We start from the raw sequence: 15,667 nt of genomic DNA on the forward strand, positions 1-15,667 counted from the left end.
ATACACATGTAGATCAGGTTCATTAACATATTGTGACAAGGCAGATATATTTGCCCTAGATTCATAACCTATGTGTTTTGAAACCTCAGGAAGATGTTTGTGTTAGGAGCTTTTGGGGCTGTTAGCTTCACAGGAGGCTAATTAGGGATTTCAGCTGTGTGGCTGTGTTTTAAGGCTGTAGGGGTGATCGTTATGGAGACACACTACCTGGGGAAAGGAGAGATGGTGTCTCCATGAGAGAGGATATGCTGCTAGGAACTATGTGAACTATGCCTGGTAAAACTTCCTGTATTATTAGTGAGTTAGGAATATTCTGTGTTTAGGTAGAGCTGGACAGCAAGGCGTTTATTTTGTTATTTTGTTTTTGCTTTATAATAAAACTGGCTGAGGTCATTTACACCAGACCAATGGACTTTGGGCCTGATTCAGAGCCGTTCGTAAGCGGCCGCTCGTTCGCACTGAGCGATGTTCGCACAACTGTGCATGCGTACGGATTGTAATACGCATGCGCGAACCAGTCAGTGCGGCCGAAACTCGTTTGTTCGCAAAATAGCGAATGTCTGCTATTTTGAGTGACATGAGGAGGCGTATGTGGGTGGTAACAGGGGAAGGTGCGTGAAAACGGGGAGTGGAATTCAGAATGCAGGCGTGCTTAAAGGTCAAAACGGGCGTTTTATGGGTGTGCATAATTAATACAGCAGCGTCAGCGACCACGTCACTTGTTTTTTTTTTAGTCAGAACTACTCGCAAAATAGCGGTTGAAAAAACCAGCCACAAGAATTGCGAGCAGTTCATACGCTGTTCGATGTACTCGATTAATCTAATAAATAGCGGACATGACGTATGATGCGAGCGGCCAGGGGGCGTATTTTTAAAAATTTCGACCGCAAGTTTTGCTCGCTCGTTCAGACATAGAGGCGTGAACAGACCGCAAAGTGCGAACGGTTCATTTGAATAGCCACCCCTTTTTTTTAAACGAACGACCGCAAATAGCGAGCGGCTTTAAATCAGGCCCTTTGTGTGATATCTCAGCTGCTGCACATTGCCATCTACCCCAGGAGATGGTACCGATTCCCCGGCATTGTTACAATATGTATTGCATATGTATATTTATTTTAATATTATTAGTGTCAGGATAAAATTATTCGTATAATAAATGTGATTTAATTTGTACATATGGGCATTTTTCCAGGTTATTTATGATTTTTACTTACTATCCCATCAGCGCTGTTCATTGATTTAGACTATTGGAAATGAAGCTAAACCACTTGAGCAGTATTAAAAATAAAAAATTCACTTTAAATCTTGTCTATTAAACTCTTGTATAATTCTCTGGAGCCTCATTTATATCTTGATTAAGGGACCTAAGTGCCACGATTAATATCAGCTTGCATAGCCACAGACTTTTTCATTTTTAACTAAAGGTTCTCCGCTACGTACTAAAATAATCTCTCAGAGACAGACATTTTAAGAACTGCCCTCCGTGTGAGTTATATCCTGGAAATATTGGAGTAGTCTTTTTCATATTTTTCTAAAGACTCTTCCTAAAGCTGGCCACACACTAGACCAACTTTCATCCAACCAACTAGTTGATTGGTTGGAATGAAAATCTGGTAACATATGGGAATAACTGATGATCAGCAATTTGATCCTAAATGCCAGAAAACAGATGAAAATGGACGTTCAGACAAGTTTGTTAAATGTTTGATCTAAACAATTTGTTCAAACAACAGTTTTGGTCCATTTTCCGGTGTTTGGGAGAAAATTGCTGATTGTCATTTGCTTTCATACCTTACCAGATTTTCATTCCAACCAATCAACTAGTTGGATGGTTGGATGTAAGTTGGTCTATTGTGTGGCCAGCTTTAGAATCTCAAAAAATATAGAAAGAGTGACTTGCGACCTAGCTGCAGCTCAGTACCAACTCTCAAGCGCTCCAAGTTTTGAACAATATATAACCAAGAGTAGAGTAGTCCACAAGCGCTGCTAGATAGAATATAATCAGTCCCAGTAAGTCCTCTGGAAATGTCCTGTATTCTCAAAAAAATGAAATCCAAACAGAAAAACAGGAACTTTTCATCAATCTTCCATATATAGAAATCTTCTACATATCTTCTATATAACCTCTGAACTAATCTCGTATATATGAAATGCATGCATCAAAAGGTTCCTTTAGGTCTTCTCCCCATATAACGGCATACATAATCAAATGGATAATGTCAAATCCCTCAAGAGAGACACTCACCTAGTACACGTTCCCTATGTTCACAAAACAGTATCTTTACACTGGACCTCCTACAAGGTTCCAATCCACCGTGTGTATCCATAAAAGTAGATAATTCAGAACGAGTTGTATATTAAAACATTTATTTTAACATACAATAAATATAAAAAGTCTTTTACACATATGGTTTCCCCACTAGTTGTAAAAAGATCCAAAAGGGTAGTTTATAGTAGAAAATCAAACCTGGGTTACTCCAAATCAACACCAACGCATTTCGGAAATAATTTCCTTCCAAAGAATCTGACACTGAGCATGCGCACAGTGGGCCTGATTCAGCATGGATCGCTAATGCGATCGCCATAGCAATCGCTCACGCAGTTCTGCTGCGAAAATATGCTAAAGTCTGCAGTCTCAATAGCAGGCCAATATAAAGATGCCCACATCCCCTGTCTCACCTTGCAATCCAGCGCAAACATTGGTAACATCCAGCACAATCGGAGCCTCTCGCATAATTACAGCAGGTCAGACCTCACTCAGAAATTGCTAACTTTCCTGTACGCAGTGAGCACTCAAGCTGTGTATGACGTCGCAGTGGCTAATTTATGCACGCCCCTGTAACAGCAAACAAACGGACTGGCACGCCTGCATCTCACTGACCACCCACTCCATCAACACCTCCAAATGTTCACTTCCTGTCAATCACTCTGCAATGGGTTTGCATGATCACAGAGCTGCCTTTGCGCATGCGTACTGCGATGCATGTGCAGAACACAATAATTGGCTGTTTGCGGAAGCTGTTGCAGTTGCGATCCATGCTGAATCAGGCCCAGTGTCAGTTACTGGAGCTGGTCATAGGCTGTGAGAAAGGGTCTGTAAGATCCCTATCCTGTGAGAATGCCTCCATAGGCATAAAGTGGTGCCATTAACCAACTGGGCCAAACTCTGAAAAGCTACAATTTTGGATTTTGGTAAATTGGGGTCAGACCATAGTCCCCATTGCGATTTCTATGAAATCAGTTTTGCTGATATATACAGTAAATGTGTTTTCCTGCATTAAATGCCTTTGAGTAGTCCAAAATACATCAAAATGAAAGATATGGTCCCCTATTCCATCACAACATTTCAGAGGACATTTAAAAATGTTGTTCAACAAATCTCAATAAGTTATGCAGACATCTCCTGAAAATAGAAATCATTATTTTGGTTAGTCTATATTCAATGAACGTCCCTATCTGCCCCAACCTTCCCACTATGAAGTGAACACTTATGCTTCTCTAAAGTCAAAGGCTACCCAATGTACTTACTTGTCCAAATGTGCTTAGATACACAGGGTGCTTATACATAATGAGTATAAGCCTGAGTTGGGAGTAAAACTAAAAAAAAAGTAACTGTGCACTTTGACAAACCATGTTGCATTGCAAGGGGTGCAAATACATTTAGGGGCATATTTATTACAATCCACATCTCAGATGCAGATGGGATGTTATAATATCGTCCAAATGTGCAATACAATATTTTAATACATTGCAAGAATGTACAAAATATCACACACAGGGACAGAGTTTGCGAGAACCTGCAAATCCTCTCCGCACAGTTCCCAGGGTATTTTCTGAAAAAATACCCTAGGTGTGTGACTGTGCATGCTTCGCCAGCTACCACCAACCCCCCCTCCACTTGTACTTACCTCGGTGATCGGTGAACCGGTAAGCTCCTCTGTGACTCTGGACAGCTGATCATCGGGCTCCTGCTCTGTGACCCCGGCATCTGATGTGTGCTGTAAACTGAGATGCCGATTTACAGCACACATCAGATGACTGAGGTCACAAAACAGGAGCCCGGCTTTCAGCTGGCCGGGTCACGAAGGAGCTCAGCGGATCACTAATCATTGGTCCCTGGGTACAGGTAAGTGTTTTTTTTTTTTTTTTTCTATTTTCAATAAGTATTTTTTGCACTTTGATCAACTTGTGGTCTATTTCGATACATTTTTACTTTTAACAGTTTGTGAGTGCTGTCTTTATTTTTATATTTCCTCTACAGGGCAGGGAGACTATAGTTATCAGCGGCTCCTTTATGCCCCACATACTGTTTCTTGTGGTTCTCTGGTTACCTGGAGAGGGGGGACCCCTTTTATTGGGGACCCCCACTTCCCCAGGAATCCCCGGCCTGAGCTGAGTAGTGTCTGGGGTACTGAATGCTTTTTCAGGGGGACCCTGTGAAGCGTATCCACCTGCCATGACATGTCATCTCTGCTAGAAAGAGACTGGTGTAGGTTGTCAAAATACAGGGGACCCCCTACATCTTTTCCCCCCTGTAGTTTAACAACCAGGACTGACTCAGGAGCCCGGTGCTGGTTGTGCTTTTGACGAGGAACCCCACATCATTTTTTTTTCTTCATTCTAACACTTTCATACACATAACACTAAAGGTACTAAAATTGCCACCATGAAGCAGGTCTATTATTTTGGGGATGTTGTGCTCGATTTTGTGTTCGATTATTAGTAAATCAGGGGATCCTATGTTGGTCTAGGTTAAAGTACCGATGTTTTGACGATATTCAATTTTGAAGGGAATATGGTTTTATATTCAATTTCACATTTGATTTTGACTTTAGTAAATCTCTGATCAAAATCACCCAAAATCCTAAATTGACCAAAATTGAACTTTTGTAAATATACCCCTAAATCTCTCTGCACATTTTACACCTGCCTTACCTGCAGTGTAGCATGGTTTTGCCAAGGTGCACTGGGTCTGATTCAGACCCGCTCGCAAGCGGGTCGATGGTGGCCCAGTGCGCACACGCGAGTCCTGGAGCGAGCGCAAAAAGCACTCGTTCCGTGGCTCACTACAAAAGGGGCGGCTGTCGATGTTGATCGACAGCTTGCCCTGTTTTGTAGGCGTGGTGGGTGGGGTGTCTTCACAAACTGAGGCGTTCCCATGCGAACGCCTGCCGTTTGTGGGCGGCCCCACTAACATCACCAGTGATGTCAGTCGGAAAGCTTCTGGTTCTATTAGAGCCAGAAGCTCTCTGGGGCTTGCGGCCACGAGACCCTACCACAAGGGTCTCATCGCAAGCCCGATGGTCGACCATCGCGACCATCATCCTGGCCGCTCGCAATAGCTGTGGGTGGCCACCCACAGCTATGCGAGCGGCTGGGAGGTCGCTCCAAAAAAAAAAACGCCCTGATTCAGAGCGAGCACTCTTTCAGAGCGTCTGTCTCTGAATCAGGCCCACAGTTACTAGCTTTTGTTTTGCTTTGCTCCAAACTCAGAATCAGGCCCAAAGTCAAAGAAGAGTATGAAATGGCATTTGGCTGTGTCTCCACACTTTTCCAGTTTTGTCTTTCCTAACAATATAATTATTTATATTTATTAATGTAAGTCATTTAACAATTTTATAGTCAGTATGTTGCAGACTTACCATTTTAGAGCACTTGTCAGTTCATTCTCAATGAGTATTTTGACATCTTCTGATGAGATGGTAGTGGTGGCACTGCATGCATCACATAATAAGGTGTTGAGCTCTTTTGTGTATAGATCAATTGTACGTTCCTGTAAAATGCATTAATTATCTTTTAAATATATTCAGTCAGAATTATGATTTTTAGCTGTAATATTTGTTTGTGTATCTGCTCTAATTATTAAAAAAAAATCATGAACATATGACCTAATTCAGAGATGGATGCAATGCAATGTTTCCGCAGTTGAGCAATTATTGATGGTCTATGCATGCTCCTTATTCTCACAGTGCTTGCGTAACGATTGTGTACCGAAGTTGCCCGCAATATGATTTTCTTTGCAGAGTGATTAAGCAGTTGAGGGTGTAAAATGGGGACAGGCTAAATTAAACACAGGCGTGTGGTGATTGTTTTGGGGATGTGTCTCAGGCTGCAACTGTGATCCCGTACGCAGCTGAGAATGCTCCATCATCCTACTTCCGACGACCATTCTGAGTAACCATAGGGTATAGGTAAATTATGCTTTTCCATACTGCATTTGCACACAAAAATGTGGTCATATTTCAAGCCCCTTAGGCCTACAGACAATTAACAAGTCAGGCATGTGTAACTTCATTACAGTTAGGTTGTCTACATGTACAGTAAGTGTTGCATACCTCATATTTGACTTTGCTGCATCTCCTGATATGCATCTTAAGGTGCGTACACACGGTACAATTTAAATGGACGATATGAACGATAACGATATCGATCATATAGTTATCATTCATATCGTGCATTTTTCGGCCACCAATGACCTGCGATGCGCGGGCATATATGGTCGAGATTGATATCTACCATCGTCCATGAATGCAGGCCAACCTGGTCGATAGCGACCAGGTTACTATAGGGACCCGCTATCAATGTTATAGTCATTGGTGGCAGGGCCGCAGCTAGGGGGGGGCAAGAGGTGCACGTGCACCGGGTGCCAGAATGCAGGGGGTGAAAAAGCGCTGACTCACGGTGGCTTGGGGGCTGCAGATTCAGAAAATGGCCATCCAAAAATGGCCACCGCCAAGGAGGAGACAGATGCTAGAGGTCCTTACTGGACCTCTAGTGTCTGTCTCCTCCTTGACGGTGGCCATTTTTGGATGGCCATTATAAGCAGATTCCATGTGGACTAGCCATCTGCATGGACTCTGCTGAAAACAGCCTTCCAAAAATGACTGCCCCGAGGAGGAGACAGACACTAGAGGTCCTACTGGACCTCTAGTGTCTGTTAGGCCAGCGCAAGTGCCGGGAGAAGATGCTGAAAGCTGCATCTTCTCCCGTGAAACCCCCTGGCAATGAGCATAAACCCCATAGCAATGAGCATGAAACCCCCTGGCAATGAGCATGTAACCCCTGGCAACGAGCATAAATCCCATGACTATGAGCATGTAACCCCTGGCATTGGGCATAAACCCCATAGCAACGAGCATGAAACCCCCCTGACAATGAGCATGAAACCCCCTGGCAAGGAGCATGAAAGCCCAGGCAACGAGCATGAAACCCCCTGGCAACGTGCATGTAACTCCTGGCAATGAGCATAAACTCCCTGGCAATGAGTATGGAACCCCTGGTAATGAGCATAACACCCCTGACAACGAGCAGGTAATTTTAAAGTAATTAGAAGCCTTACTGTGGGGCATAAAATGGTGTCGGGCAAATATGTAAGTGGCACTTTGGTAATAGGCATTACAGTATGTGGAATAATGTGTAATAGGCATTATGGTGTGTTGAATAATGTAAGTCACTATACCAGGGACATTTGACTGTGCATTGCCTTATGGAGGAGCAAGGACAAAATCCAGGTATGGGAAGGGAGGGGGCGCAAAATTGCTGCCTTGCACCGGGTGACAGATATTCTAGTTTCAGCCCTGTTGGTGGGTATATGGTGTGCTGGATGATCGCTATCGATCATCCAGCACAGCCAGAAGATCGAACAAGGATATTGTTATCGTTGTCGATCGTCCTGTCTGTACCCACCATAATGCATACTTGCCTACTTTTGAAAAGCATTTTAGGGGGATTGTGAAAACAACACCTATGAGTGCAGTGGTAAAGTGGACGTGTACTCATAGGTGCTTTAAGAGAGGAGGGGGCCTGTATGCAGGCTCCGATCGGGCCCCCTCCTCTCAGGAGGTGCAATAGACTCTGACATTGTGCCAGAGTCTAAAATAAAATAGAAGCCTACTGGGACTCTTTCTCTAAAAAAAAAAATTAGCAGCACTGTGTTAAAGAAGCGGCACTGTAGAGGCACTGTGTGCTGCTACAGCAAATTGAGGTACAAAAAAACGCCATAGGAGTGGACTGCAGCACTGTGATAAGCTTTCATTAGGTGCAGGGGAGTAGGTAATAATTTCCTGGGCTTGCTGGAGGGGCCTGGGTCCAACACTGTCCATCCTCTCTTACCTGTCAGCAGCCCAGCACTCGCTCTGCTTGTGGGGGGGAACAATCACACTGATTGCACCACCCCCTGGAGTTGCGCCGGGCTGAGGAGCTCACAGCGCCCCGCTCCCCAGCATACAGCACTGCTTTAAATAGTTTTTTTCCCCCCTAAGGGGGCATGGCCCCCTTAGGGGGGATATTATGCCATGCCCCCTTCCCTTGGGCCAGCTCTCTATGCCCCTGATTAGGTGCCGCTTATATTATACTAGGAGTGCTGTGAGGCAGTTTGTTGTGTGTTCAGGGCCTTCAGGCACAGTTAAAAAAATGTAAAATAAAACTTGTGTGTTAAAAAATATGTCATTATTAGGGTGCCATCCAGATTATACCAGGGATGCTGGGACTTGATATGGATCAGTTAATAGAAGAGCAGCAGTAGCAACCCGCTACTAGTGCTGTGGCTGCTGACAACAGACATGATAGTAAGTTTAAGTAAGGGCACCTGAAATCTAAACAAAAAACTACAAAAGGAAAATTTACTACCAAAATATGTAAAACTGCCAATATTCCATACACCACACGCAATGCAAGGAAAGGCTCAGGCCATGGTCTTCCTTTGCAAGTGGTGGTCCTACTACTGAGGTTTCTTGCACTAGAATGCCTGTTGCGACAGCCATGCCCAAACACAGTCAGGCACCTTCTGAAACCTTACATGCAATGCCTCTAAGGCGTATATTTACTAAAGTGAGAGTTTTTAGAAGTGGAGATGTTGCCCATAGCAAATAATCAGATTCTACTTAACATTTAACTAGCACCTTCCAGAAGATAATAGCTAGAATCAGATTGGTTGCTATGGGCAACATTTTCACTTCTAAAAACTCTCACTTTAGTAAATATACCTTTAAGTCTACATATGTCACCTTTAAAACAGGACAATTAAATAAATAGTAGATCTATATAGTTGCGCAGTCATCCTCAAATAGCAGCCTGTGAATACACGGAACCTTCAACGTTCTTTCAATAAAGTACATGTGCCAAAAAAGAGTATATCACAATAGTGCTGATATGAGTTGCATATATACTGTAGGTACAGAAAAACACATATATAGTGAGATCTTACACTTCCAATCAAACATCTGTTTTCTGGTCCATTGTTTATGATGTATGTTCAATCCAGCACAAACATTCCAGCTTAAGTTTCAAGGGGTCTCAGAAATTATCTTTAACCATTTGGTGTGGTATTTGACAATGTTATGTATAAAAAACAGGCATATACTGTAATCACTTAATCGTGGTTATCCTCCCTTCAAGGATCCCTGCTGGGCTATCCCGCTTCACTTGTTCCCACTGATGATAAGGGGTAACGTGTTCTGGGTACCAACAAGTCCACATAAACAGAGAGTATGGGTCGTCCTTCCAGCAGTGTCCCCTGGGATTATTTGTCACAATGTCTTTAAAACAGGGAAATCATTTTACGAAAACTAAGGGGTAAATTTTCTAAGTGATTAAGTATATTTGTGGCATAATCAATATATGTTGGATGAAATCATTAATAGTTTAGAAATATATATAAGGGATTAAATATAAGACCAGGTATTTAGTTGAAACTGCATGTTTGTGTTTACTGTGTGTGTGTTAAAATAGATGTAAGATATGTCGAAGCTGGATAATTGGCTGAGACAAGATCAGCTTAAAATTAGATCGTAAAGACTCCATCTTGCGACTGGCCGCAAGATGCCATTTTAGAAAATGAGATCACAAGACGCCATTTTGCGAATGGCCGCCCAAGCACCATTTTAGGTAAACTAACACTTAAGTACATATGGCGATATTACTATTTGCATCATACGATTGCATCTTTCACCATTTCTCATACACACATTAATACGCACAATTGCGCTGTTAACTAGTCGCATATTAGCGAATGCATAAGATCCTGTATGAAAACGCTGTTTATTAGCTTCATGCGCACGCATCTGCCCCAAGTTAACTAGCGTCTTTATATCAAACCCCAAATACTTACACAGTACATATTCACATAAAAGGTCTCATAAGCTTTAAAGTATAAGATTCAAGTTTGTTCATTTATTATAATTGCTGAGAAATAAAGGTTATTTGGTAGCTAAGGTTTAATACATGATAAGTAAGTCATGTTTGATATTATACTGATCTGCACTCTTTCAACAGCATTTTGATATCATCAGTGTGAAGATCGCAACATGCACTCTCAACTTATGGACTGCAGAGACTTAAAGCACCGAAATGTACATTATATGACCAACTGTTAGGATGAGCATGAGGCAGGAAACCAGAGACAGCCAGTTGTTAGAGGCTGGACTGTGTCTATTTGAATCAACCTGTTAAATGCTCTGCAACAGATGCATCCTCCTGGGAACCAATGGCATCAGCAACAAGCCTCTCTATTGTGTTGTCTGTTTCTGTGAGAGTATAAACGTGTGTGTTGTGACCCCAGTCTGAGTCTTCTTGCTGAATGCTGATTGACGGGGGTTTCTTGCTGATGCCTACATCTGGTCCAGAAGCGCTGCATATGTATAACTGTACTTGGGTCTGTATAATTCTTTGCGCTAAATTGTACTTAGATCATAGTGTGTAACTGACTGTACTTTTACTTGAAATATCACTTTGTGCTTTGGAACCACAGGTAAAAGGTCTGGAGTCTTAATTTACTATATGACTGCGTACGCAAAATAGCGTCATCCTTAGAGGTTTATAGGCAGGATATTAGAAGGTATAGGCAGAATTTTAGAAGGTATAGGCAGGAGTGTATAGAGGTTCTAATTCAATATCCTTAGTTGGGGGCTCATAGTGAAGTCACTTACCTACTCACACGATACATACGGTTATCGATATCTCACCAAAGGGTGGAGTGGCCACATGCAGGGTTTACCTGCAACCGCTCGCTGCTGAGAAATCGCTACTCATTTTCGTGTGAGCCAGGAACGCTGACTAGAATCCAGGGACAGAGAGGAAAAAGTTTGTTTTCCTTTGTTGATAGAACCTTATGTTTAGAGGGGTGCCGCAGTATTGAGCACACAGCTGAGTCGCAGTTTTCCACACAGTCAAGATGCACTTTTGTGTACGCTGCTAAAGGTTGTTATACAGTTGTGTGGTAGTCGCATTATTGTGTATGCGACTGATCGCACAATAGTGTATACGTACTTCCGGTTGTGCTGCCACGTGTTTAAACAAAGCCGTTGAGGTTTACATTCTTTTCAATTGTTGTCAATATCTGGGTTAACGTGTATTTTTCAGGGCAGGAAAAAAGTGTGTAACAGTGAGTATTTGTTGGTAGGGGTAACTTGTTCCCTAAAGTTAGAGGTACCGTATGACCTTTAAGGGCTAAGTGCTAGCCACTCGGTAAGCAGCTTACCATTCTATACACAGTAGCAGGTGTACATGTTGTCTTTGTTGTAGAGAGGTGCGTGGAAGTAGCCGACTTAAACTTCCATAGCCTTCTTAAATCTTATCAGGGTGTGTGGGCGCTGACGTTTAAATCGTCCACAGGTAAGTGAAAGTATCTTGACTGTCTTTCACCAGTTTAAATCTTTATTGAAAAACGTAGGAGTTAATACCATACGTAGCAGCAGCAGATTAAACCCCCAGCCAGGTAACAAGGTCAAAGGTAGCAGCACTACCGGTCTGCATCCCATTCGGACAATAACTGTTCCGAATGGAAAAGCAGATGTGAACGGTGTAGTGCCCACGAGGGAAGTGGTAATGCATTGTCCTTGGACAAGAGCAGAACTGAATTCCATCATAAATGATTTCCCCGATCCCAAAAAGGAACTAGCCAAATGTCAAAGATTTTTGAGGTATTTGGGTAGTTCTCATGAGCCAACTAATAAAGATTGGCATGTAGTGTTAAGGGCCTGTCTACCATGCAATACCGACGTGACAAAATATATCACGGATTGGATGGTGACATTCCCTTAGCAGACCAAGTAAACCAAGGTAACATTTCCCGCATTGTAACTCAATTGGGTATATATTTTCCGGTAGTAGTTAACTGGAACAAAATTTTCACTATAAAGCAAAAGGAGAGTGAATCTGCAGAAGATTATTGCGACCGGGCTCTGCAGGCTATCACCCAGTACACTGGGATAGAAGATATTAAAGATAGCACTCACCACAGGGGAATGATAGTCACGGTACTCATGGACGGTCTTAAAGAAAACTTAAAGACTCGGGTTCAGACCTCACAACCTGGCTGGAGGGGAGTCACAATAGATACCCTCATAGAATCTGCCATAGAACATGATAAGTACATCTCAAAGAAGAGAGAGACCCAGAGCGAAAAACTAATGGCTGTCAGTATCCAGGCTCTGGAAGGAATGACGGTAACATCACAGCCAGCAGACACACTTGCATCTCCACACACACTTACACCTGAGCAGTTATATGCCCTCACTTCTCCCATGCAACAGCAAACACAGCTCTATTCTACTAATCCTACACATCCACAGGTCCCATACTACTCACAAACTTCATACCCCCCACAATACCCTTATCCTCCATATCCCTACCCATATCCATCACCTTTTCCCCCTGCTCAAACCTCACAACAACCCGTGTCTTCATCCGATCCACGAACATGTTTTAATTGTAACCAGCAAGGACATTTAATTAGAAACTGCAGAGTAAAAAGGGTAGGACCCTCAAATCAGGGAAAACCTGCATATCCCCATAAGGGATATGCACAGAGGCCAGCAAATATCCAGCAAGCACCAGCTCCAATTGTAGCCGTTAATGCTTTATTGGAGAATGGTAGCCAACGCTAGGGGTCAGGTCATACCTGTAGTCTACAGATAGTCAGCTTAACGGGAAGTACTAGGGAAGAAACGGTCATGATGGTTGATGTAGCTGGTACTGAATATCCTTTTCTTGTAGACACAGGGGCGACCAGGTCAGTGATAAAATCTCCTGTTACTTTACAGGTGACCAACGAGACAATACCAACAATGGGTGTAACAGGTAAAGTGCAACATTATCCTTTAACAAAGTCCACAGAGGTTACTATTGGGCCATTGCATACCAGGCATTCTTTCCTTCTGGCTGCCGTGGCTCCTACTAACCTGCTGGGTAGAGATTTGTTATGTAAGATGGGATATGTCATATACTGTACCCCTGATGGTGTATTTCTAGATATCCCAGAAAGAGTTGCGCACGAGGTGCGGGATATGTTAGACACTCCCCAAAGGATAATGTATCACTCTACCAGTTTAAATGAAAATCCATCTCAGGTAGATCAAATGTTGTCCCAAATTCCAGATTCCCTTTGGACTAAGGATGGACAGGACACTGGATTAATGGCAAACGTAAGCCCCGTAATCGTAAATTTAAAAGGCGGTAGGCAAGCTCCAAAAATTCCCCAGTACCCACTAAAACAGGAGGTAGAATTAGGGTTTTTTCCAATAATTGAGTGGTTATTACGACAGGGAATTTTAATTCGTACAGCTAGTGTAGCCAACAGTCCCATCTTCCCGGTGAAGAAGAGTGGTGGGAGGGGTTATAGGCTGGTACAAGACCCTAGAGGTGTTAATAAAGTAGTAGAGAGCCAATTCCCTGTAGTGCCAAATCCAGCTGTCATTCTTAAGCAGATGCCTCCAAATGCAACCCATTTCACTGTCATTGACCTCTGTTCTGCTTTCTTCTCTGTGCCTCTCCACCCTGACTGTCAGTATTTATTCGCATTTACATACAGAGGTATACAATATACATGGACACGGTTGCCCCAAGGTTTCATAGACAGCCCCAGTATCTTCTCCCAGGCCTTGCACGACTGTTTACAATCTTTTCAACCTGCCAATGGATCTGTTCTAATTCAATATGTGGACGATTTATTGCTGTGTTCTGATTCGTTTGTGTCATGTTTGAATGATTCTAAACTTTTGTTGCTTCATCTCTCGCATACAGGACACAAGGTTGCTAAGGACAAACTACAGCCGTGCCAATCCAGAGTAAAATATTTGGGACAGTGCCTAACCCAGGGGTTACGACATCTCACAAATGATAGAATCCAGGCCATGCAGAACATGACACTGCCGCATAATCAACAGCAAATTCGTGGGAATGTGTGGATACTGTAGAATGTGGATCCCAGGTTTTTCTATTTTGGCCTTGCCTTTGCAGGACTTAGACCTTCATTCAGAGGCGGCCGTACGGTCTATGACCGCACTGCCGCCTCGATGTTTGGCCAGTGCGCATGCGTACGAGGGAACCGGCTCCCTCGTGCACATGCGTGAGACCCGCTACGACCGACAGCGCCGGTCGTAGCAGGTCTCTTTCCAAAGGGGGTGAGCTGTCGATGTTGATTGACAGCCCGCCCCGTTTGGAAGGCAGGCCGGGGGGTGGCAGCTCAAACGGAGGCATTCCCATGGGAACGCCTACCGTTTGGGGGAGGCCCCACTGACATCACTAGTGATGTCAGTGGAGAGCTTCTGGCTCTGACAGAGCCAGAAGCTCTCCGGGGCTTATGACAAGTGAGACCCTACCCTAGGGTCTCGTCGTAAGCCCCGATGGTTGCGATGGTCTCTGACCATCGCGACCTTCACCGGAGCGGTCGTTAGAGCTGTGGGTGTTAACCCACAGCCTAACGACTGAAACAGAGGTGGGCGGTCAGGATGCAAGCTACTGCCCAGTTTCTGAGCGACTGCTTGCATCCTCCGACCGCCTCTGAATGAGGCCCTTAGTCTCTTCCTCAAAGCCCGATCGTGTCATACACACAGAGGAATAAGAGCAGGCTTTCCTTAATTTTAAGGATAGTCTGACAAAAGCACCTGCATTGGGAATACCTGATTATGAAAAACCTTTTGATTTGTATTGTACTGAAGCTGATGGTTGTGCTGCAGGTGTCCTCACACAAAAACATGGTGATGCCAGTAGGCCCATAGCATACTACAGTGCCCAATTGGACACTGTGGCAAGATCACTCCCCACCTGTTTGAGAAGTGTAGCAGCTACCGCTCTATTGGTGAGTAAAAGTGAGGACGTAGTATTGGGTCATAATATGATTGTCTATACTCCCCACGCTGTATCTGCTCTGCTGAGCTCTGCTCAAACCAGCCACGTCTCTTCAGCTAGGTTTACCAAATGGGAACTAGCTCTAATTGCACCTGCAAACATCACTGTTAAACGTTGCAGCACGCTGAACCCAGCAATGTATTTACCATATGTACAACATGATGTACAAAGGGTGGAAGGAGACGAGTTGCTGGCGGGAGGTGAGTTCAGCGGACATAATGATGCACACGATTGTATGGAATATCTGAATCAGACCTTTACTGCTACACCTGACATACATGACACACCTTTAGAGAATGTAGATGTAACTTTTTACACGGATGGGAGTTGTCATAGACAAACAGACACAGATGAATTATGTACAGGTTATGCTGTTGTAAATGACACAGACATCATAGAAGCTAAACTTCTTGGTCCTCCTCACTCAGCCCAGGTGGCAGAGTTAGTAACACTAACATGTGAACTGGCAGCAGGCAAGTCTGCTAACATTTACACTGACTCAAGGTACGCGTTCGGGGTGGTGCACGATTTCGGGGCTCTA

At 43.6% G+C, this 15,667-nt stretch overlaps 1 protein-coding gene across 2 annotated transcripts in view; it reads right to left on the minus strand.

Moving 5' to 3' along the window:
• Window positions 1–15,667, minus strand: part of LOC148501326 (uncharacterized) — a 667,086-nt gene that overhangs the window by 139,328 nt on the left and 512,091 nt on the right. For both annotated transcript variants that reach the window (XM_088450637.1, XM_088450636.1), the window contains exon 19: window positions 5,643–5,773. In XM_088450637.1, coding sequence (XP_088306763.1) covers window positions 5,643–5,773 — 131 coding nt within the window. The remainder of the gene's footprint in view (window positions 1–5,642; window positions 5,774–15,667) is intronic.

This window comes from Taudactylus pleione, unplaced genomic scaffold (genome assembly GCF_031769625.1).
Source record: "Taudactylus pleione unplaced genomic scaffold, aTauple2 ptg000520l, whole genome shotgun sequence".
Lineage (NCBI taxonomy): Eukaryota > Metazoa > Chordata > Amphibia > Anura > Myobatrachidae > Taudactylus > Taudactylus pleione.